Source organism: Arachis hypogaea, chromosome 5, assembly GCF_003086295.3.
Source record: "Arachis hypogaea cultivar Tifrunner chromosome 5, arahy.Tifrunner.gnm2.J5K5, whole genome shotgun sequence".
Lineage (NCBI taxonomy): Eukaryota > Viridiplantae > Streptophyta > Magnoliopsida > Fabales > Fabaceae > Arachis > Arachis hypogaea.
The window spans coordinates 51,135,113-51,160,953 of NC_092040.1; the positions used below are offsets into that span (position 1 = coordinate 51,135,113).

At 36.0% G+C, this 25,841-nt stretch overlaps 1 protein-coding gene and 1 long non-coding RNA gene across 6 annotated transcripts; one reads left to right on the plus strand and one right to left on the minus strand.

Moving 5' to 3' along the window:
* Nucleotides 1–16,921: 16,921 nt before the first annotated feature.
* LOC112801584 (uncharacterized) lies at nt 16,922–20,917 on the minus strand. Of its 5 annotated transcripts, none has more exons than XR_011882132.1 (7): nt 20,669–20,917; nt 19,635–19,715; nt 19,432–19,544; nt 19,132–19,239; nt 18,586–18,652; nt 17,538–18,356; nt 16,922–17,289 (listed from the first exon to the last, which is right to left on the minus strand). It is a non-coding gene; the product is annotated as an uncharacterized lncRNA (long non-coding RNA). The 5 variants fall into 5 exon arrangements; XR_011882131.1 differs by having other exon boundaries at nt 19,825–20,917; XR_011882134.1 differs by lacking the exon at nt 19,432–19,544.
* Nucleotides 20,918–23,087: 2,170 nt separating this feature from the next.
* LOC112803546 (uncharacterized) lies at nt 23,088–25,551 on the plus strand. The gene is made up of 3 exons (XM_025847034.2): nt 23,088–23,798; nt 24,165–24,632; nt 25,106–25,551. Exons 1-3 carry the CDS (start codon nt 23,240–23,242, stop codon nt 25,429–25,431), a joined length of 1,353 nt encoding a protein of 450 aa, XP_025702819.2. The 5' UTR covers nt 23,088–23,239; the 3' UTR covers nt 25,432–25,551.
* Nucleotides 25,552–25,841: the final 290 nt, after the last annotated feature.

Below are 25,841 nucleotides of genomic sequence, written 5' to 3' on the forward strand. Positions count from 1 at the left end.
ATTATCAATGAAACTTAGCTCCAATTAGATGAGCGGGACTAGTAGCTTTTTGCCTCTGAACAGTTTTGGCATATCACTTTATCCTTTGAAGTTTAGAATGACTGGCATCCATAGGAACTCAGAATTTAGATAGTGTTATTGATTCTCCTAGTATAGTATGTTGATTCTTGAACACAGCTACTTTATGAGTCTTGGCCGTGGCCCAAAGCACTCTGTTTTTCAGTATTACCACCGGATACATACATGCCACAGACACATAAATGGGTGAACCTTTTCAGATTGTGACTCAGCTTTGCTAGAGTCCCCAATTAGAGGTGTCCAGGGTTCTTAAGCACACTCTTTTTGCTTTGGATCATGACTTTAACCGCTCAGTCTCAAGTTTTCACTTGACACTTTCACGCCACAAGCACATGGTTAGGGACAGCTTGGTTTAGCCGCTTAGGCCAGGATATTATTCTTGTAGGCCCTCCTATCCACTGATGCTCAAAGCCTTGGATCCTTTTTATTTTTACCCTTGCCTTTTGGTTTAAAGGGCTATTGGCTTTTTCTGCTTGCTTTTTCTTTTTTTTTGTATTCACTGCTTTTTTTTGCTTCAAGAATCAATTTGATGATTTTTCAGATCCTCAATAACATTTCTCCTTTTCCATCATTCTTTCAAGAGCCAACAATTTTAACATTCTTAAAACAACAAATTCAAAAGACATATGCACTGTTCAAGCATTCATTCAGAAAACAAAAAGTATTGTCACCACATCAAACTAATTCAACTAGTTTCAAAGATGAATTTGAAATCCTGTACTTCTTGTTCTTTTGTGATTAAAAACATTTTTTATCTAAGAAAGGTGATGGATTCATAGGACATTCATAACTTTAAGGCATAGACACTAAGACACTAATGATCATGTAATAAAGACACAAACATAGATAAACTTAAAGCATAAAAATTTGAAAAACAGAAAATAAAGAACAAGGAAATTAAAGCACGGGTCCACCTTAGTGATGGCGGCTTGTTCTTCCTCTTGAAGATCTTATGGAGTGCTTTTGAGCTCGTCTATGTCTCTTCCTTGTCTTTGTTGCTCTTCCCTCATAGCTTTTTGAACTTTTCTAATCTCAGGGATTTCATGATGAGGAATTTGCTCAAGCTCTTGTTTGCTCCATCTTTTTTTAGTGATGAGCTTTTAGAATGAATCTCTCCATCTCCCAGACTCAGAGGTGGAAGATTTTGCCTTCCCTTTCCTCTTTCTAGAGGTTTCTCTGGCCTTAAGTGTCATACATGGTTATGGAAAAACAAAAAATCAACGCTTTTACCACACCAAACTTAGAAGATTTGCTCGTTCTCGAGCAAAAGAAGAGAAGAGATAGTAGAAGAAGAAGAAAATAGATGAGATGGAGAGGTGTGAGTGGTTCGGCCAAGGGGAGTTTTAGGTGGTTATGATGTGGGAAAAGGAAGGAGTGATGGTTTGAATTTGAGTGGGTGGGTGTAGGTGGTTTGTATGAAGCTTTTGGAGGGGTACTGGAGGTGATTGGGTGAGGTTATTTTGGGGAAGAGTGTTATGGAAGGGTGTGAAGAGGAGAGAAGAAGAGGTGAGGTAGGTGGGATCCTGTGGGGTCCACAGATCATGAGGTGTCAAGGATTTCTCATCCCTGCACCATGTGGCGTGCAAAACGCCCCTTGCTGCCAATCCTAGCGTTAAACGCCAGGTTGCTGCCCATTTCTGGCGCTTAACGCCAGCTTCTTGCCCTTTTCTGGTGTTAAACGCCAGTCTGGTGCCCATTTCTGGCGTTAAACGCCCAGAATGGTGCCAGACTGGGCGTTTAACACCCATTCTGCTACCCTTACTGGCATTTAAACGCCAGCAAGTTTCTCCTCCAGGGTGTGCTGTTTTTCATTCTGTTTTTGCTTTTTCAATTGTTTTTGTGACTTCACATGATCATCAACCTATAGAAAACATGAAATAACAATGGAAAACAAATAGATAAAATTGGGTTGCCTCCCAACAAGCGCTTCTTTAATGTCAGTAACTTGACAGTGGGCTCTCATGGAGCCTCACAGATAATCAGAGCATGATTGGGGCCTTTCAACACCAAACTTAGAGTTTGGTTGTGGCCTCTCAATACCAAACTTGGAGTTTGGTTGTGGCCTCCCAACACCAAACTTAGAGTTTGAATGTGGGGGTTTTGTTTGACTCTGTATTGAGAGAAGCTTTTCATGCTTCCTCTCCATGGTGGTAGAAGGAAAACCTTGAGTCTTATAGTTTACAATGTCTGCAAGCCACAGAGCTTCCTGAATAACAAACAATTGCTCATCCGGAAAGGTTTCAGAGATCTCAGTAGGAGGGAAGGATGCTCCTGCTACTGGTTCTATCCGGGACAGGTGATCAGCTACTTGATTCTCTGTCCCCTTTCTATCTCTTATTTCTATATCAAACTCTTGCAGAAGCAACACCCATCTTATGAGCCTAGGTTTTGAATCCTGCTTTGTGAGTAAATATTTAAGAGCAGCATGGTCAGTGTACACAATCACTTTTGATCCTACTAAATAAGATCTGAACTTGTCAATGGCATAAACCACTGCAAGTAACTCCTTTTATGTAGTTGTGTAGTTCTTCTGTGCATCATTTAGAATACGGCTGCCATAATAAATGACATGTAGTTGCTTGTTGTGCCTCTGTCCCAATACTGCACCAATGGCATGGTCACTGGCATCACACATTAGTTTGAATGGCAGTGTCCAGTCTGGTGCAGAGATAACTGGTGTTGTGACCAGCTTAGCTTTTAGAAGGTCAAATGCCTGCAGACACTCCTTATCAAAGATAAATGGCGTGTCTGCAGCTAGCAGATTACTCAGAGGTTTTGCAATTTTTGAAAAATCCTTTATAAACCTTCTGTAGAATCCTGCATGCCCCAGAAAGCTTCTGATTGCCTTAACATTGGTAGGTGGTGGTAATTTTTCAATTACTTCAACTTTAGCTTGATCCACCTCTATTCCCTTGTTTGAAATTTTATGCCCAAGGACAATCCCTTCAGTCACCATAAAGTGACATTTTTCCCAGTTTAAAACTAGGTTGGTCTCTTGGCATCTTTTCAGAACAAGTGCTAGATGGTTAAGGTAGGAGCTGAATGAGTCTCCAAATACTGAAAAGTCATCCATGAAGACTTCCAGAAATTTCTCTACCATATCTGAGAAGATAGAGAGCATGCACCTCTAAAAGGTTGTAGGTGCATTACACAGACCAAAAGGCATCCTTCTGTAGGCAAACACTCCAAAAGGACATGTGAATGCTGTTTTCTCTTGGTCCTGAGGATCTACTGCAATTTGGTTGTAACCTGAATAGCCATCCAAAAAGCAATAATATTCATGACCTGCTAGTCTCTCTAGCATCTGGTCTATGAATGGTAAAGGAAAATGATCCTTCCTGGTGGCTGTATTGAGCCTTTTGTAGTCAATACACATACGCCACCCTGTAACTGTTCTTGTAGGAACCAGTTCATTCTTTTCGTTATGAACCACTGTCATGCCTCCCTTCTTGGGGACAACGTGGACAGGGCTCACCCAGGGGCTATCAGAAATAGGATAAATAATCCCAGCCTCTAGTAACTTAGTGACCTCTTTCTGCACCACCTCCTTCATGGCTGGATTTAGCCGCCTCTGTGGTTGAACTACTGGCTTAGCATCTTCCTCTAATAGGATCTTTTGCATGCATCTTGCTGGGCTAATTCCCTTAAGATCACCTATGGACCACCCAAGAGCTGTCTTGTGTGTCCTTAGCACTTCAATTAGTGCTTTCTCTTCCTGTGGATTTAAAGCAGAGCTTATGATCACTGGAAAAGTGTCACCCTCTCCCAGAAATGCATATTTCAGGGATGGTGGTAGTGGTTTGAGCTCGGGTTTAGGAGGCTTATTCTCTTCCTGAGGGATTTTTAGAGGTTCTTTTATTTCCTCTGATTCCTCGGGCTGAACATCTTTAAAGATGTCCTCTAATACTGATTCGAGACTTTCAGTCATATTGACCTCCTCACTAAAGAGTCAATGATATCAGCGCTCATGCAGTCATTTGAGGTGTCTGGATGCTGCATAGCTTTGACAACATTCAACTTAAACTCATCCTCATTGACTCTCAGGGTCAATTCCCCTTTTTGGACGTCAATGAGGGTTCATCCAGTTGCTAGGAAATGTCTTCCTAGAATGAGAGTTGCACTCTTGTGCTCCTCCATTTTCAGCACTATAAAGTCAGTGGGAAAGGCAAATGGCCCAACCTTGACAATCATGTCCTCAATTATGCCTGATGGATATTTAATGGAGCCATCAGCAAGTTGGAGGCATATTCGGGTTGGTTTGACTTCTTCAGCCAAGCCAAGCTTTCTGATAGTGGATGCAGGTATTAGGTTGATACTTGCCCCACGATCACATAGAGCTTTCTTGGTACAAGTACCCTCTAATGTGCATGGTATCATAAGGCTTCCAGGATCTTTAAGCTTCTCTGGTAAGCTCTTTAAAATGACTGCACTACATTCTTCAGTGAGAAAAACTTTTTCAGTTTCTCTCCAATCCTTCTTATGACTTAAGATCTCTTTCATGAACTTAGCATAAGAAGGTATTTGCTCAAGTGCCTCTGCAAACGGAATCTTTATTTCAAGAGTCCTGAGATAGTCTGAAAAGCGGGCAAATTGTTTGTCTTGTTCCACTTGGCGGAGTTTCTGAGGATAAGGCATCTTGGCTTTATACTCTTCAACCTTAGTTGCTGCAGGTTTATTTCCTACAGAAGTGGTTGGAGAAGCCTGCTTACGGGGGTTGTTATCAGCACTTGCAAGTGTCTGACCCCTTTGTGGCGTTTGAACGCCAGGATTGGGTGCTTTTTGGGCGTTTAACGCCAGATTGCAACCCTTTTCTCGCGTTTGAACGCCAGAATTGACTACCCATTGGGCGTTTAACGCCACTTTCTTACCCTTTTCTGGCATTTGAACGCCAGAATCATTCCTCTCTGGGCTCTTACTGTCCTCAGAGGGATTTTGGGTAGTTGGTTGGTCATCCTCTGTCAGTTGTTCCTTTCTTAGCTTTCTGAAGCTTTGAGTTGATACATTCAATGTCTTCCCACTCCTTAATTTAACAGCTTGGCATTCTTCTGTTATCTGTTTAGATAGTTGCTGTCTTGTCTGATTCAATTGTGCTTCTATATTCTTGTTAGCATTTTTAGTGTCTTGGAGCATCTCTTTAAATTCTGCTAATTATTTTGTCATAAGGAGTAATTTTTTATTAATCTCAATAATCTGTTCTTGAGGATTAGGATCAGTAATTACTGCCCTGGCCTCTTCCTTTATGTAGGACTGACGTTAGGATTTTTGCCAGTAAAGAATGTCATAAAAACAGTCGCGTTGTAGATATAGTCTCTAAACCGACAAAAATCCTTTCGTACAAACGTTTTGGTTGTCACAAGTAACAAACCCCTTTAAAATTGATAACCGAGTATTAAACCTCGGGTCATCTTCTCAAGGAATTGCAGGGAGGTATGTTCTTATTATTGGCTATGGAGATTGTAAGGGTTTTTAAAGTATGAGATAAAAAGCAACAATAGTAAATAGCAGAGAAAATAAAATAATAGCAATAAAAAATAAACTCTTGGCAAGGTATTAAGAACTGGAGGTCCTATCCTAGTTATCCTTATCAATTGTGATGAGAATTGGATTCTTCCCCCACTTTGTTAACCTCTAACTATGAAGGTAAGTTAAGTGGATGAATTCCAATTTTCAATAAACAATGAGTTTAATAACTCTAGAGTCACTAATTATTTAACCACAGCCAAGAATGTAAAAAGCTAAATTAAAATTATAAATATCTGAAATACCTTCAATTCATTCAAAGCAGTAAAATCTAACATGAAAAATATTCATAAGCCAATTGGGCAACAGGAAAATTCAAATTATTTATATCAATAAAAAAAGCAATCATCAATCTGAAATATCTCAAATAACATTAATTAAGAAAATCAATCTAAACATGGAACATTGAAAATAAATAAAAATAAAGAACCTGGGATTGAGAGTCACTCCTAAAAATAAGAGAAGTCCTAATCCTAAGAGAGAGAGAGGAGAGAACCTCTCTCTCTAAAACTACATCTAAAACATAAAAGTGAATTATGAGTGCATGATAATGAATGGATGCATTCCCCCACTTTATAGCCTCTAATCTGTGTTCTCTGGGCTGAAAATTGGGTCAGAAACAGTCCAGAAATCACTTCCAGCGCTTTCTGGCCCGTACAGGTCGCGGAAAAGTGACGCGGTCGCGTCGTCCATGCGGTCGCGCGGGTTGCGCTTCTGCCAGGTCACGCGTTCGCGTTGCCTGGCGTCGGGGCAGCTATGGCAAATTGTATATCAAATCGAAACCCCGGACGTTAGCTTTCCAACGCAATTGGAACCGCGTCGTTTGGACCTCCGTAGCTAAAGTTATCGCTGTTTGAGTGCGAAGAGGTCAGGCTGGACAGCTTAGCAGTTTCACTAACTTCTTGTATTCCTTCCACTTTTGCATGCTTTCTTTCCATCCTCTGAGCCATTCCTGCCTTGTAATCTCTGAAAACACTTAACGCACATATCAAGGCATCTAATGATGATAAGAGAGGATTAATAATAAGCAAATATAAGTCCAAAGAAGCATGTTTTCAATCAAAGCACATAATTAGGAAGGGAAATATAAAACATGCAAATAGTATGAATAAGTGGGTAAAGAGTTGATAAAATCCACTCAATTGAGCACAAGATAAACCATAAAATAGTGGTTTATCAACCTCCCCACACTTAAACATTAGCATGTTCTCATGCTAAGCTCAAGAGAGACTATAAAGATGAAGAGGAATGGTAGAATGTATGAAATGCAACCTATCTATATGAATGCAACTACATGCAAAAAAAATGTTTCTACCTACTTGGTTAAAAGTAAATAAGCTCTTCAAGACAAACATAAACCAGATTTCACTAATTCAAATCATACAATAAAAAGAAAGTAAACTTGTAAGAAGATAGCTCATGAAAGCAGGGAACATAGAATCAAGCATTGAACCCTCACTGGTAGTGTGTATCACTCTAATCTCTCAAGTGTATAGGGTTATTCACTCTACTCTTCTCTAGTCATGCTTTCTAAACCTTGTTCTTCATCTAACCAATCAACAATATTTAATATACCAATGCAAACGTCATGAGGTCTTTTTCAAGGTTGTAATTGGGCTAAGGTACGGGTAAAGGTATATATATGGCTAAGTGAGCTTTATAAATTGAATCTTTAATTAACCTAAACTCTCACCTAATATACATATACTCTATATACTTTTAGATTCATGCCTAGCTACCCATAATTCCCACTTTTGTATAATTCCCATACTCATGTATCAACTTTTTCTTTTTAATTTATTACATGTGCATTGATTTTTTTCATTAACTTAACATTGGGGTAATTTTGTCCCCTTTATTTATTTATTTATATTATATATATATATTTTATTTTTTATCTTTATCTTTTTCTCTTTTTAATTTTTTTTTTTGTAGAGAAATAAACATAACTTATCAATGCACATGGATTTTCTATTATTTTTCTATTTTGGTTTTTCATGAGTAGGTTCCCAAATTCCTAATATTCAAATAAATTAGAAACATGTTACATTCCCTTATCAACCCATGTTCCCAAAATTTCCCCACACTTATTTGCTACACAATCTCTATCTTAAGCTAACCAAAGATTCAATTGGGATAATTAATTTGTTTTCTGCTTAAGGCTAGTGACGTGGTTATAGAACAGAAGGGGATTAAAAGCTCAAGGGGCTAACAAAGGTGATGTAAAAAGTAGGCTTATTTAGGGTAAGTGAGTTGATAATAAATATGGCCTCAATCATACGCAAGCATGTAAATATACTAAATAAAGGACATATAGACTGGAACAAAATACAGATTACAATTATGGAGAAGGAAACACACAGGAATAAAATATTTATGGTTAAATAATATAACCATGTAAATAAGCTCAAAGTCTCACAGGTTGTGTGTTCTTTAGCTCAAAAACCATGTTCCAAATACAACTTCAAACAAATTTAACAAAAAAAAAATTCAATTTAAATTAGTAAAATTTTTCAAAAAATAGGATCTTAAGAAGAAACTTATTATTTTAACCAAGGAGTAGCTAAATGCAAAAATCAAATAAACATGAAATTAAATATGCAAATGCAACAATTAACAAAGAAAATAAAATATTGGTGTTTGAGACAGGAAAGTACTAACCCATGGAGATCGGTATCGACCTCCCCACACTTAAAGATTGCACCGTCCTCGGTGCATGCTGAGATGTGCAGGTGGACGGGTTGCTCCAACTGATGCTTTTCTCATCAAGGAATGTGCGTAGGAACTTGTTTGTCTCTCCCATGTAAACGTCTTCCGGTCTCTTCCTGGTGGCCATCCTGAAAGAAAAAGGGAAGGAACGTAACCCAAAGCAAAGATAGAAAACAAATAAAACAGGGGTTGGTTAATGCCAAAAATAACGGTCTCAATTACATGGTAGCTACAACATGCAAGTGAGAAAATAATAGAAGGACATGGCAAATCAAGAGTGCAAAAAGTTACAACACTAGGGAAGAGGGTGTGGGTAAGGAGAGATAATATAAATTCATGTCAATGCAAAAGTAATATAGGTATAAAAGATTGGCATTGATTTAAATAATATTACTCAATCAGAATTAAACAAGTCATGAAGCACCAAGAAAATACCAGAAAAGATGTAACAGTTGAATAAGAATATTTGAACACCAATAATAACTTTTAGAAAAATAAAATATGCAATGAATGAAAGTATGCAAATAAATTAAATAAAATAAAATGAAAGTGAAAAAGAATGAGAAGTAGAAAAAGAAAGTGAGAAAGGAGAGAGAAGGAAGAAATTAGGATTAGAAGAGAAAAGATAAGAAAATTGGCACTAATCTGGATAGGTTGTGCGACGCTAGCGACGCGGTCGCGTGGTGCGCAATAAGGTTGGGCGACGCGGACGCGTGGGGCACGCGATTGCGTGACTCGATTTGTGCTAGTGGCACGAGTGCAGCCTCGCGGCCGCACAACTCGCTGTTCAAAACGTCAGTATTGCCAAAATCCAGTGTGACGCGGTCGCGTGGTCGACGCGATCGCGCGGGTGGCCTTATTTCCAATATGACGTGGATGCGTGGGTGACACGGTCGCGTGGAAGGCTATTTTTCCAAATGACGCGGATGCGTCATCGACGCGTTCGCGTGGAGTCAATTTGTGCTAATAACGCGCCTCCAGCCCTGCTCCTGTGTAACTCTCTGTTCAATTTATTATTCTCTCATCTCCTTGTGACGCGGACGCGTCGCTGATGCGGTCGCGTCGCGTGCTCGCTATTTTTTTTTAACCTGAAAAGATGCAGAATGCAGTGTTAATATGAATGTGATGCAAAACTCCAGGTTCAATATAATAAAATAAAATAAAACTCAAAAGCAAATAAAACTAAATAAAAATGAAAAATGAACGATCATACCATGGTGGGTTGTCTCCCACCTAGCACTTTTAGTTAAAGTCCTTAAGTTGGACATTTGATGAGCTTCCTGTCATGGTGGCTTATGCTTGTACTGATCCAGGAATCCCCACCAATGTTTGTATCTCCAGTAACCTCCGGGGTCCCAGACTAAGCACGTAAAGCCCTTACGAAGCTTCAAATAGATTCTTAGGCTCCCGGGGTGACAAATGTCAGAACAGATTCCAGGATCCCAAATCTTGCTTTTACACCCGTTTTTGTCTCGATCTACATTTTTCCAGCCGGGTAAGGTGATCTGGATTCTCACTGCAGCGACCAAACAGCTTCCTAGACCCATTCAATTGAGCTTTATACCAACCTTTGCATTTAAACTTAAAGCTTCCAACCATGATGAACCTTGCAGGACAATTCTTACCACTGACCATCTTCCTCTTACTCTTGATGCCACAAAGAGCTCTAAGTTGACCATCCGTCTCCAGTAGCCCATATTCAAGTGGGATTAGAAAGCTATGGGATATTAATTTTACCCACTTGAATGTTGTGAAGGATGATGGCAACTTAGGGGGAGGCATCTTTTATGAAATTGCAAGCTCCACTCCCTTGTGCTCTTCTCTGATAATTACCACCTCTTTGCAAACTTCTTCAATTTCAACCTCTTCCTCTTGGTAGCTCTCTTTCAATTCAATCTCCTTTTCATTGCTTTCCAAGGGTATGGGAGGTTGTGCTTCTTCTTCTTGAATCTCCATCTCTTGATCAACCTCTTCCAAGTCTTCAACTGTGATATGCATTGGAAGTTGTACACCCTCCTCAACATCAATTTCAACTGTCTTGGAAGGAGGCTCGATGTCTTGACTTTCCCATGGAGGCTCTGCATCTCCTAAGTCTTCAACCACTTCTTCTTCTTCTTGAACAATGACAGCTTCTTCTACTTGTTCTAGTACGAATTCATTCTCTGTCTTGTTCACTGGGGTTTCTAGTATCTCCTTCATGCTATGCTCTTCACTAGACTGTCCACATGGGGCTGTGGCTGATCCTTGTGTATTTAAGCGTCTAGAAGCCCATTGAATTAATACTTGCCCCAGTTGTTGAGTGGTTGCCTGAAATCGATCCATTGTTTCCTTGAGACGATCCTTTGCCTCTTGATGCACTCGGTTTTCATAAGTAGGATCATAATGCTCTTGGATTGATGGTTATGGAGATGGTGAATGTTGAAGTTGTGGTTCTTGTGAGTAATTGGGTTGGAATTGGAGTGGTTCTATATATGGTTCATATGGTTCATAAGGTGGTTGGTATGGTGGTTGAGGGTTAGGGTCATATGGAGGTGAATGGCGGAAAGGGGCTTGTGAGTATGGTGGTCCAAAGTTATGTTGAGGAGGGAGTTCATAGGCATATGGTGGTGGTTGTTTAATCAAAAGAGTGCTCACCATAGCCATCATCTTGATATGCATCACAGAATGGTTGTTGATAGTCCATTGGAGGTGGTTGTTGCCATGAGGGTTGATCAAATCCTTGTGGCTCCTCCCATCTTTGATTGTTCCAACCTTGATGCCTGTTCTCATTATAGTTTCCTCTTCCTGCAACATAATTGTAACCAGACTCATAGCCAAAAGGGTGAGAATTCATAGTAGTTAGAGAAAATAAAAACAAAAATTAATAAAAAGAAAATATTTTGAAAAAGATATAATTTTTGAAAAAGATAGGAAGAAATTTTAAAATTTTTTTCTTTTTTTTTTTACAATAACCAATAATAAGGCACACGTTTGCAATTCCCCGGCAACGGCGCCATTTTGACGTTAGGATTTTTGCCAGTAAAGAATGTCATAAAAACAGTCGCGTTGTAGATATGGTCTATAAACCGACAAAAATCCCTTCGTACAAACGTTTTGGTTGTCACAAGTAACAAACCCCTTTAAAATTGATAACCGAGTATTAAACCTCGGGTTGTCTTCTCAAGGAGTTGCAGGGAGGTATGTTCTTATTATTGGCTATGGAGATTGTAAATTGGGGGTTTTTAAAGTATGAGATAAAAAGCAACAATAGTAAATAGCAGAGGAAATAAAATAATAGCAATAAAAAATAAACTCTTGGCAAGGTATTAAGAACTGGAGGTCCTATCCTAGTTATCCTTATCAATTGTGATGAGAATTGGATTCTTCCCCCACTTTGTTAACCTCTAACTATGAAGGTAAGTCAAGTGGATGAATTCCAATTTTCAATCAACAATGAGTTTAATAACTCTAGAGTCACCAATTATTTAACCACAGCCAAGAATGTAAAAAGCTAAATTAAAATTATAAATATCTGAAATACCTCCAATTCATTCAAAGCAGTAAAATCTAACATGGAAAATATTCATAAGCCAATTGGGCAACAGGAAAATCCAAATTATTTATATCAATAAAAAAAAAGCAATCATCAATCTGAAATATCTCAAATAACATTAATTAAGAAAATCAATCTAAACATGGAACATTGAAAATAAATAAAAATAAAGAACCTGGGATTGAGAGTCACTCCTAAAACTAAGAGAAGTCCTAATCCTAAGAGAGAGAGAGGAGAGAACCTCTCTCTCTAAAACTACATCTAAAACATAAAAGTGAATTATGAGTGCATGATAATGAATGGATGCATTCCCCCACTTTATAGCCTCTAATATGTGTTCTCTGGGCCGAAAACTGGGTCAGAAACAGCCCAGAAATCACTTCCAGCGCTTTCTGGTCTGTACAGGTCGCGGAAAAGTGACGTGATCGCGTCGTCCACGCAGCCGCGCGGGTTGCGCTCCTGCCAGGTTACGCGTCCGCGTGACCCACGCGTTCGCGTCGCCTGGCGTCGGGGCAGCTATGGCAAATTGTATATCAAATCGAAGCCCCGGATGTTAGCTTTCCAACGAAACTGGAACCGCGTCGTTTGGATTTTTGTAGCTAAAGTTATCGCTGTTTGAGTGCGAAGAGGTCAGGCTAGACAGCTTAGCAGTTTCTCCAACTTCTTGTATTCCTTCCACTTTTGCATGCTTTCTTTCCATCCTCTGATCCATTCCTACCTTGTAATATCTGAAAACACTTAACACACATATCAAGGCATCTAATGGTGATAAGAGAGGATTAATAATAAGCAAATATAAGTCCAAAGAAGCATGTTTTCAATCAAAGCACATAATTAGGAAGGGAAATGTAAAACATGCAAATAGTATGAATAAGTGGGTAAAGAGTTGATAAAATCCACTCAATTGAGCACAAGATAAACCATAAAATAGTGGTTTATCAAGGACTCACTGCTAGGGTACAAATGTTGATTTCTAGCAACAGTATCTATGAGTTCTTGAGCCTCTTCAATCGTCTTTCTCATGTGTATAGATCCACCAGCTGAGTGGTCTAAAGACATCTGAGCTTTTTCTATAAGCCCATAGTAGAAGATGTCTAACTATACCCACTCTGAAAACATTTCAGAGGGGCATTTCCTTAGCATACCCCTGTACCTCTCCTAGGCATTATAAAGGGATTCATTATCCTCTTGTCTAAAGCCTTGGATGTCCAGCCTCAGCTGTGTCATCCTTTTTGGAGGGTAAAATTGATTCAGGAATTTGTCTGATAACTGTCTCCATGTTTTTATGCTTGCTGTGGGTTGGTTATTTAACCACCTCTTAGCTTGATCTTTTACAGCAAATGGAAACAATAATAATTTGTAGACATCCTGATCCACTTCTTTATCACGTACTGTGTCAGCAATTTGTAAGAACTGTGCCAGAAACTCAGTAGGTTCTTCCTGTGGAAGACCGGAATACTGGCAATTTTGCTGCACCATGATAATGAGTTGAGGATTTAGCTCAAAACTGCTTGCTTTGATGGGAGGTATACAGATGCTACTCCCATATGCAGCTGTAATGGGGTTAGCATATGGCCCCAGAGTCCTTCTGGACTGCTCAATTCCACTTAGGTCCATGATAGAGAAAGGAAGATGATGTGGATTGCAAGTAAATTATATTTTTATTTTTTATTTTTTTATTTTATTTAATTAAAAGTGACCGAAAATAATAAAATAAAATAAATAGAAAATAAAATAAAATTTCGAAAACTAAAAGAAAATAAAATCAAAGCAAATTGAAAACTAAATTAATTAATTAATTAAACAGATTTTGGAATTAACAATTAAAAAGATATGATTGAAAAATTATTTTGAAAAAGATATGATTGCCATTAAAAAAAATGATTGAAAAGATATGATTGAAGAAATTAAAAAGATTTGATTTTTGAAAAAGATTTGAAAAGATCAATTTTTGAAATTAGAATTTTGACTTGACCAAAAAAAAAAGATATGATTTTGAAAATCTTTGACTAATTTAATGCAAAATTTCAAAAATTATGAGTAAAATAAGGAAAGGATATTTTTTTATTTTTAAATTTTAATGAGGAAAGAGAAAAACAACAAAACGACACTAAACTTAGAAATTTTAGATCAAAACAAAGAGAACAAACAAGAAAACTTTGAATGTCAAGATGAATACCAAGAACACTTTGAAGATCAAGATGAACACCAAGAACAAATTTTTAGAAAATCAAACACAAATTTTTGAAAATTTAAAGGAAAACACAACGAAGACACCAAACTTAGAATTTTTAAAGATCAAGAAACAACTAAGACTATGCAAATTCGAAAAATTAAAAGAAAGTAAAAGCATGCAATTAACACCAAACTTAAAATATGAAACTAAACTCAAATAAAAGACTCTAAACCAACAAAAATAAAATATTCCTAATCTAAGCAACAAGATAAACCGTCAGTTGTCCAAACTCGAACAATCCTCGGTAACGGCGCCAAAAACTTGTTGCACGAAATTGCAATCACACTTTTGCAATTCCGCACAACTAACCAGCAAGATCACTGTGTCGTCCAAGTAATACCTTACGTGAGTAAGGGTCGATCCCACGGAGATTGTCAGGATATCAATAATTCTCAGGTTTAATTGTGAAAAGTAGAAGAACATGAAATAAATACTTGTTTTGCAGTAATGGAGAACAGGTTGAGATTTTGGAGATGCTCTATCTTTTGAATCTCTGCTTTCCTACTGTCTTCTTCTTCATACACACAAGGCTCCTTCCATGGCAAGCTGTATGTAGGGTTTCACCGTTGTCAATGGCTACCTCCCATCCTCTCAGTGAAAATGTTCAACGCGCTCTGTCACAGCACGGCTATTCATATGTCGGTTCTCGATCATGTTAGAATAGAATCCAGTGATTCTTTTGCTTCTGTCACTAACGCCCCACAATCGCGAGTTTGAAGCTCGTCATAGTCATTCAATCCCTGAATCCTACTCAGAATACCACAGACAAGGTTTAGACCTTCCGGATCCTCAAGAATGGCCGCCAATATATTCTAGCTTATACCACGAAGATTCTGGCTAAAGAATCCAAGAGATATCCACTCAATCTAAAGTAGAACGGAGGTGGTTGTCAGGCACACGTTCATAGGTGAGAATGATGATGAGTGTCACGGATCATCACATTCATCAAGTTGAGGAGCAAGTGATATCTTAGAATGGAAACAAGCGTGTTTGAATGAAAAACAATAGTAATTGCATTAATCCATCAAGACACAGCAGAGCTCCTCACCCCCAACCATGGGATTTAGAGACTCATGCCGTAGAAGGTACAATATGAAACGTGTAAAGTGTCATGAGGTGAAGATACAATAGCAAAAAGTCCTATTTATAGTGAACTAGTGACCTAGGGTTTACAAGAATAAGTAAATGACGTAAAAATCCACTTCTAGGGTCCACTTGGTGTGTGCTTGGGCTGAGTATTGAAGCTTTCATGTGTAGAGACTTTTCCTGGAGTTAAACGCCAGCTTTTGTGCCAGTTTGGGCGTTTAACTCCAACTTTTGTGCCAGTTCCGGCATTAAACGCCGAGAATTCTTAAGCTGATTTGGAACGCCGGTTTGGGCCATCAATTCTTGGGAAAAGTATGAACTATTATATATTGCTGGAAAGCTCAGGATGTCTACTTTCCAACGCAATTGAGAGCGCACCAATTGGGCTTCTATAGCTCTAGAAAATTCACTTCTAGTGCAGAGAGGTCAGAATCCATCAGCATCTGCAGTCCTTTTTCAGCCTCTGAATCAGATTTTTGCTCAGGTCCCTCAATTTCAGCCAGAAAAATACCTGAAATCACAGAAAAATACATAAACTCATAGTAAAGTCCAGAAATGTGATTTTTAATTAAAAACTAATAAAAACATAATAAAAACTAACTAAAACATACTAAAAATATACTAAAAATAATGCCAAAAAGCATATAAATTATCCGCTCATCAAAATTCAATGCCCAAGAATAATTCTTTCTGTCCCCAGAGAGAATTCTCTACTCTACAATACTCCCACTCCTAATTATCTATCCTAAAAATGTAAAATGAGGCCTCCTAATCTAATGCCTTCATGTATGATCATTTCCCTTTAATATAGCATCACAAAAGGCTTCAACAACTCCAAAAATTGGGCCAAGAGAGCCCCAAATTCGCTAGCCACGTGCTTCATTAATGAATCCATGTACAGGGACCTGTGCGTACGTGCAGGGACCTGTGCGTATGCACACTTGCTGATTTTTCTACTTGTGCATACGCACAGTGGGTTATGCATACGCGCACTTGTTGGTTCGCCACTTGTGCGTATGCACAAGTTGTTTTGCATATGCACACTTGTGTGTGCACTTCTCCTTTATTTTATTCATGTGTTCTCCCTTTGTACATGCTTCCTTCCACTTTTACCAATCCATTCTTGCCTAAATGACCTGAAATTACTCACACAACTAGAAAATTGTTTAATACAAACAGATTTACAGACAGATTTGGTATATATTACAGACGGATTTTTGGTTACCGATGGATTTTGTCCCTCTGTAAAAGCCTCGTCGGAAATTATTTACCGACGGATTTTTTTCCGTCGAAAAATTACCGACGGATTTTTACCAGTTACAGACGGATTTTCCCTCTGTAAATTCTCCCTCCATTTTCTGAAGGCGACAAACTTACAGACAGATTTTCAGACGAATTTTCCGTCTATAATTACAGACGGATTTTCAGACGGATTTTCCGTCTGTAATTATAGGCAGATTTTCAGACAGATTTTTCGTCTGTAATTACAGACGAATTTTCAGACGGATTTTTCGACAGATTTTCCGTCTGTAATTTAAACTTTGGAAAATCATGATTACAGACAGAAAATCCGTCTGTAAATCCGTCTGTAAGGTAAAATAGAATTTTTTTACTTTTTCTAATTACAAAATAAACTTGTTTTCATACAAAATAAATATAAATTTAATACAAATTTTTATCTAATTTATATTCGAATATTTATAATATTTCAAAAAATAAACAAATTCATCATATTATCAAACTAAAAGAAAGGTACTATATTAAACAAGCAAGTCAATATAATTCAAAGCATAAAGAAAATGTATTGATACATCAACTATAATCCTCAATATATTTTTCAACCATACTAAAACTATCAACCATACTAAAAGCTGTGTTATTCTCCATATTAAAACAGAAATTGAAAAATGCCAAAAATCTCTATATCAGTTTAGACCTCAGTTACAACAATCTCTCAGGTGAAATCTCATCTTCTCTTGGAAATCTATTGAAATTAGAAGCACTTGATCTTTTCCACAATCAACTCACTGGAGAAGTCCCTCCACAAGTTGGTGACATGAGCAGCTTGGGAGTGCTTTAATATTTAACTGTGTGTTAATTATGACAAAAAGCAACACACATCTGCAAGCTGTCAAAAAATTAATCCAAATGAAATACCAACAAGAAATTAATATGTGATCAAGAATGTTCCTGACACGCAAAGCCAAGCATGGACAAGAATGGTTAGATAATTGCAAGTAATTAACCTCCAAGTTCTTAAAATCTCCTATATAGTTAAGTTTTAAATGATAGGATTGAACTTCATATATGTAATTGAAAATGTGATCATAGTAGTTTAAAGCAATGCAAGACAACAATACAAGAAAAAAACAATACCTGAATACTCTGAGTTGTGATGTTCTGATGGATCAGGAAGAATTATGAAAGTGATAGGTGGTGGTTATTGTGCTGATCAATTATGAAAGTTGGTATTATACTATTATAGAAGTGGGGTTTAATTTTAACAACAAGAGAAGAAATAAAGAGGAAGATATTCTCAATTTTCAATAAAAATAACTCAAAAAAAAATACACTATTATAGAAGTGGGGTTTAATTTTAACTCATTTTGTGCATTAATAAGCATGCACATTGAACAATTAGCTCGCCAATGCTTGCTTTATTTGCGCAAGTAGTTCTACACATTTTGAAGAGTTCACATTCTTTGTTACAAAATTTGAATCCAACCAACAGCTAATAATTGTTTTAATCCTTCATGTCATTGCTTACACAGCTAAAAAGAAGCAAATGGGACACTTGAAAAGTATAAAATGTTAGATAATTCTATGACGAAGAGGTTTTTGTGTGAAAAGAATAAAATAATATATAATTTATGTTAAAAATTAATAAAAATAAAATAATACATTCTCTTAAATAAGTATTTAATTATCTATTAAAGAAAATCTTTATTTTTTTTAGCATTTTTTCTCTTAGTTTTTATTGTAATTATTGCAGCTGATTAAAAACTTATTAGTTACTTACATAACATTTTCAATAAGGGAGTCCATATAGGACGAGTTAATTAATAGGCTAACCAAACATTAAAAATCATTTGTAACATTACCAAAACCAGAAACACCATAGCCAGCTCCAAGTTCAATTACACGTTTTCCTTTAAGTTTAGCTGGAGAAAACCTTCCCTTTCTGCAATTCCGTTCCTGAAAAAAAAAAAATAAAGATACACCTTAAGATATTAAAAGGTGAGAGAAATTAGATGCAATATCTAAATAAGTTCATTAAAATCATGTTTAGATTCTAAAACTAAATTATATATATAATGCAAGTTCTGTTCACCAGTTCCATAAAGAACACCTTCTTCAAAGTACCTTCCTCTGATCAACAAAATGGGATAGTTATAGAAGGTATACTTGAAAAAGATAAATATACCTGAGTAAACTACAATTCATGGCCCAAAACCTCCAGTGGCATTTCAAATGTGGTTGGAGAATTTAACCTGTTCGAACAAACACAAGTGGTATGACACACATCTATTCTAAAGCACATAACCAATAATGACATAAAACAGTAAAACTAAAGTGATATTACAACATATGTATTGACAGGCATCACCATATGATTTTCCTTAGGAGGGGAAAAAATCAGAAAAGAACACTGCTGGCTGGCAGGCACAGAATGATTCAAAAGAATACAAATTTCAACAAATACCACTACTTAATAGCAATTTGTGCTATCATCCATCATAAGAAGAGGAAGTCAAAGCTCAATATGACATGCTAATCAAAGAAAAACAACCAAATAACATAAATAACTTCAAATCTTTATCCAGACAATAAAACAAACAGGTAGTGTTCAACCAAAGTGAAATCACAGAAACATCATATAGAACAGAAGAATTGACAGGTCCTATCAATAAAATGGGCAACACATCCCTTTAGATTATATAAGGTTAAGACTTGAGTTTAAGAAAGATACCTGTCAAGTGCCATAAGATCAGAGTCTGCTAAATGAAAAAATCCCAGATACGAAAGACAAATCCAGAGGCTCTATCTCCCACCTGAGTTCATATATTGCTCTTAACCGCTGAAAAATAATAACAATAATTAAGAAAAAGAGCATAAATTTATGAAAAACATAGTAAAAAAGGAACAATGTTAGAAGGGGGAAGCAACAACATTGAAGAAATGAGAGTGAGAATGAAAGAGTGGTTCGAAATAAAGAAACATTTCTAGTTAAATTGTAAAGAAACATCTAGTTAGACACAAAGAACCTCACCTCCCATGTCGCTAGACCCTTCATGTAGCCAGGAAGACATTCAAATTCTATTTTCAATATCTTTATAAGAGAGCTGGAAGGTTCAGGTGACTCTAAATTCTCCTTGTTTGCCTCTAAATTTAGTTTAAAAATAATACATAAAAAAATCTCTTTGTGGCTTATGGTGGGATTTGAAGTATTGAAGCAAGAAAGAAAATTGTTACCATCAGATAAATAAATTCCTCCCCTCAAATGCCACTATTCTGTCTTCCACAGGTTGCTGCTGCTGCTTAAACTCTTGTTGCCTGTTCAACCATTGCTCAAGAAATGAGAAACTTGCAGCAATCATCTACAGAAATGTGGAAATAATATTCACAACTTTTAACTTACAAATATTCACAACTTTTAACTTACATCTCAAGTTCTTGTGGAAATAAATCAGTAGCATCGGTGCAAGAAAATAAGATAGTGGTACAAATAGAGTTAGTAACAAACAAATAATCAAAGCAAAAGTTTTGTTTTCATGAAATCAACATCAACATGACCACAAGACCAGATCAAGTGACAGATCAACATAATTTCACTATTTCATCTACAGAATTTTTATTTTCATTTTTTCAGTTCTATGCTAAAAATTGTTCAGCAGCCAAAAATTGGAGAAGGATACAAATCATCTTCGGTGAAGCTAGAATCCGGCATAGGAGCTAATAGATTTTCCATAAAAAATTATTCCTTGATTATTATAAAGTAGGGTACAGAACACAACAAGAAGCAATTTCAACAAATTAAATAAATAATTCCATTCCAAACTCTCTGCACAAATTCAGTTCTGCCATGCTGATATCTTTGCATTAACCTCCTCCTTCTTCACCCTTTGCACTGAAACCTCTTCAACTACTTGATGATGATGGTGTTGATGTTGATGATGACCACTATTAGAAGCTACACCACCACTACTAGAATATAAACTCATAAACCTGTACCACCACTACTAGAACCTGCACCATTGCTGTTATGCTCTGATTCCACCTTCTATGGGTTAATTCTAGTTCAGATTTTGGTAGGGTTTTTATGATTTAGGAAAATTTGAAGTGGTTTATGAGTTGGAATAAGAAAATATTATGTCAACAAAAAAAAAGAAAAGGAAATTCATAGATCAGATCAAGCTATCACAGATTGGAAAACCTAGCTAGGAATATATGTCACAGAAAACATGGATACTTGAATACTTGGATACAATAGTTGTTGAAAAGATAACCTATCTGGCGAGAGAGCACTGCGACGACGGCTATGAAGGGAGCAGACACGCGATGAGAGTGGTGGAGACGGCTCTGCGACGATGGTGACGAAGGGAGCAACGCGATGCAAGAGGCGCCGGAGGGGCTCGTGCAATGCGAGCGGCACCTGGTGTGATGCGAGCGGCGCCGAAGGAGCTCGTGCGATGCGAGCGGCGGCGGCGAGAAGAAGTAGCTTGTTGACGCCTGGACGGAGAGAGAAGAAGCTTGTTTGATAATGTGTGGTGTGAATGGAGCTCGATATGATAGGGACCTTTAACTTAATATTTCCGACGAAAAATTTTAAATTACAGACGGATTTTCTGTCTGTAATAATTTAACAAACGTAGCTTTTTGTCTATTTAATTACAGACGGATTTTTCGTCTGTAACTATTTTTTCCGAAAAAAATTAATTTTTCCGACAGAATTACCGATGGATTTTCTTTTCCGTCTGTAATTTATGCTGATTTATTTTTTTTGGTTTCCGACAAAAAATTCCTCTGAAATTCTGTCTGTATTTCCGTGGAATAAAATCCGTCGGAAATATCCGTCTGTAATAACTAGTTTTCTAGTAGTGTCACAAGACATATCATGGCATTGAATGAAATAAAAGTGGGATTAAAAATCAGTAATTTAAGCACAAAAATGTATGTTTTCATATTTAGGTTCAATTTAGGGATGAAACACAAAAGTATGCTATTTAAATGAATAAATATGAGTTTATGTGATGAAATCCATTCAAATCAAGCCAAAATATATCGTTAAATATGGACTTATCACACCGCAAGCATGGTATAGTCGAATTGACAAATATTTCAGTGATCATGAATTCAGGAGGAGTAAAAGTGAGCCTACACTCTACATCAAGATGCAAGGTAATTCAAACACTCTCAAAGTTTTATTGCACGTAGACGATCTTATCTACACATGAAACAATGAGCCTATGATTAGAAAACTCAAAGAAGAAATGAGGCAAACATTTGAGATGACTGACTTAGAATTGATGCACTATTTTCTTGACGTTGAGGTAAACTAAAATGAAGACGAAATTTTTATCGTGCAAAAACACTTAAAATTTGCTACAAAGGTTCAAGATGAATAATTGTAAAGTAGTATATACTTTTCTAGTCCATAATGAAAAATTACAAATAGAATATGGATTTGGCCTGGAGAGAGGCAAATGCTTCGTAATAGAGAAGTCTTATTGAAAATCTCCTTTATCTAACTACCACAAGACCTAACATTATGTATGCAACAAGTCTACTATCAAGATTCATGCAAAAGTCAAGTCAAAAGTATTATGGGGTTGAAAGAAGAATCTTAAGATATCTACAAGACACAAAGACTTATGGCATTCACTATAAATCTATCAAAGATCTAAAACTACTTGGATATACCGATAGTGATTCGGCAAGATTAATTGACGACATGAAAAATACTTCTGGATATGCATTTATACTAGGATCTGAGTATTCTCTTGAGCATCAAAGAAATAAGAAACTGTGGCTCAATCATCTGCTGAAGTTGATTATGTTGCAGCCGCAAATGCTACTAGTCAAGCAATATGGTTAAGAAAAATATTTAAAAGACATAGGAGAGCAACAAGAAGAACCAACAACTATGTTGTGCGACAGCAAGTCAACAAAAGTAATGACAAACAATCCAGTCCTTCATAGTAGGACAAGCATATAGCTATCAAGTATCATTTGATACGAGAAACTATATTGGAGAAAAAGATAAAGATCGAGTACTACAATACAGAGTAACTAGTAGACATCTTCATTAAGGCACTACCAAGATCAAAGTTTGAATTATTTGGAGAGATGTTTGGAGTTACACAAGTGTACATCAAAGAAGAGTATTAATGATGCTACACATTTGTAGAATTTTTTAGAATTTTCATGATCTTGTTTCATAAAAATAAATGTCTAGTATTATAATGGAGAAGTCTGGAATTTAAGTAAATAATCAAGTACTAGAAATATCTAAGACTGGTATCTAGAAATATCTAGGTTAATATATATCTAAAAATATTTAAGATTTGAAATTATATATAATCAACTTATGGAGCCTATAAATAGATGATCATGGAGTTTATTATAATTATCTAACAAACATATCAAATTTTACTGACTTTTATATTCTCTCAGCTTAACCCATCAATAATAACTATCAAAATTTTCAAATAATTTATCCAAACTACTTAATCATTAAAATTATCCTTGCATTTAGTCCATAATACAATAAACCAACATCAAACTATATAATAAAAGTTAAAAGTTTTTTTTAATAGAAAATAGAGACTATTGTTTTTACAATAGAAAAAATAAAGAAATTACGTGCAACACAGATTTTTCTCCAAAAGTTAGTTACAATTTTAGCTTGACCCAGCTTCACTTGTCATAAAACAAATTAAAAAAAAAAAGATACAGAAAAAAAAAATTATCCTTTCATGAATGTAGCCCTTAAAAGCTGGCTGAAGTCATTCATTCATCCATTAGAGCATATATGTCACTGTAACAGTTGAAGTCAGACACAAAGGAAAAATGAGATCATGCCCCCACCAACGTCAACTATTTCACACCATTCTCCTTATTCAATGGGAGTTTTCTACACAGACATGGGTTCTCTCTCGCTTCGCACGCTTTCATCATCAACTACTCTTTCTTCATCGCAAGAGAGAAGTAATTATTATGCCAAGGAAATGCATAACCATAATAATGACAATGGAAGAGGAACAACAACTTCAAGCTTATTTCCATTTCATCATCAGTTTATGAGGGATAGCCGTTCTAGAAATTTTCAAGAACACCCCTGTAATAATAAAGATTCTGATTATGATTCCAGGGAGGATGGCAATGAAAAATTCCACAACCATGAAGAAGCAGCAGCAGCAGCAGCAACTAATGAGTTCAATGATGATGAAGAGAACCCTAATGAGGAGAAGTATTGCATGATGAGTAGTGGGAAAGAGGTAAATAACAGTGAAAAGTCCAAAGTGTGTGCAAGAGGGCATTGGAGGCCTTCAGAAGATTCCAAGCTGAAGGAGCTTGTGGCTCTTCATGGCCCTCAGAACTGGAACCTCATTGCTCAGAATCTAGAAGGAAGATCAGGTTTGAATTTTCTACTCAAATAAGAGTAACTACTTAGCTATCTTTTGGTTCATTAAAAAAAATAATAACTACTCCGGTTGTTATGGAAGATATGTTATAAAATACTGTTAAAATTAAAATAACCGATATTTTATTATTTAATAATATTTTTTAATTTAAAAAATAAAAAATATTAGCAAAATAAAAAATGTAAGTTTAATTTTAATAGTATTTGTATAATTATCGTAGCGACATAACTATAGATACTGTACACTCCAAGAATTTAAATATGTTGAAATCAATTTTTAAAAAATATATATCAAATATAGTAATTTATGATGAAATAATTTTTAATAGTTTTTTATATATATTATTTGTGTGTTTCAGGGAAGAGTTGTAGGTTGAGATGGTTCAACCAACTAGATCCAAGAATAAAGAAGAATCCATTCAGTGAAGAGGAGGAAGAGAGGCTAATGGAAGCACATAGAGTGTACGGTAAAAAATGGGCCATGATTGCAAGGCTATTTCCTGGCAGAACAGATAATGCTATCAAGAACCACTGGCATGTTATCATGGCCAGAAACTACAGGGAGCAAAAATCCTTTACTTCTAGGACCAATAGGAAAATCAGAAGATATAATACTAATAACCGTCAGAGCCTTCTCTTCAGTAGAAATAACATCACCACCAGTACTACTAGTGGTTATTATGGTGGTCAGTTTATTAATGGTTCAGCAACTATTACTCACATGGCTACTGCTTGTTGGAGACAACAACAAGATAATAATGAAGAGGACCCTAATGGCTTCTATAATCAACAACAGTTTCCTTTTGATTATTGTTTCTTCTCTGCTGGTAAGTGTTCTTTATTTCATTCATCATCTCATGTATCTCATGTATTATTGTAATGGTGATGCAAATAATGGCATTGTTTTCTGAAACTTTTTCAAAGTGCTTGAAATAATGGGACTGTTTTTAAGTAGTAAGTAAATCAAAATATTTCACATAATTAATGAAGAAAATTTTAGGAATTAATATTGCACAACTAACATTAAACATAAAAAAAATGTAAATAGAAAAAATATTAAATATTTAAATTCAACAAAACATAATTTTTAGGATTTTTATATTGAATTTGGTTGACAATCTACTGTATTATTGACTGAAATTGACTACTCTTACAGTATTCCTAGCATTACTCTATTTAATAATAAACACATTATACTTATTGGAACTTATTACCTTCACACACCTCCATGCTAACTTTTTTATTAGTTCATCTATTTTTTTCTTAATTTTATTTTGTTATTTTTTTATTATTTTTGAAGGTGCGACTAGCAATTATGATAGATATTATTGGGATAATACTAATGACGATGGTGATGAATATCATAATCTTCGTCATATTAATCCCCAACAATATCTCTATCAAATTCAAATGCCAAAAGACCACAACTTTTACAGTTACTCATCAGGTTCCTCTTCAACAATTACAACAACACCCCATGTTTGTTTGGCCATGGAACTATCATCGTCATCAACAACATCATCCTTTGCTCAAGACAGGAACAAGGTCCCTATTAGGGACCCCCATGATGCATCTTCTAATTATACACCACCATTTATTGACTTCCTCGGAGTAGGAGCCACATGATATGTGTATATATGCCTGTCTGGGTGTGAAACCACCCCCCCCCCCCCTTTTCCTTTTTTCCCTCTTTTTTTATTATGTAATCGCTATTTTATTATTAATAATGAAATGTCGGTTTTCTTTTTTCTTATTCTAGATACGAAAATGAGAAATAATTTTAAAACATCTTTTGTGATATTTAATTATTTTTAAATTATAAAAAAATACTAGAGACCATTAGAATTTATTATTTTTTGTCATTATTTTTAGTTATTAATCTAATTTTTTTAATTTAATAATTTAACAATATATTTAAATCTACACTTTTAAATATTAATGATTAATTGATTATCAAAAATAATAAATTTTAATAGTATTTTATCATTTTTATTTATATAATTTTTAAGTATAAAAAACAAATTTTTCAGACATTT

Excerpts from the sequence above, each read along its gene's own strand:
- LOC112803546 (XM_025847034.2), top strand. The coding sequence starts at position 23,240 with ATGCCCCCACCAACGTCAACTATTTCACACCATTCTCCTTATTCAATG. Across the intron at positions 23,799-24,164 it reads GAATCTAGAAGGAAGATCAG|GGAAGAGTTGTAGGTTGAGA; the intron begins GTTTGAATTTTC and ends TGTGTGTTTCAG. Across the intron at positions 24,633-25,105 it reads TTATTGTTTCTTCTCTGCTG|GTGCGACTAGCAATTATGAT; the intron begins GTAAGTGTTCTT and ends TTATTTTTGAAG.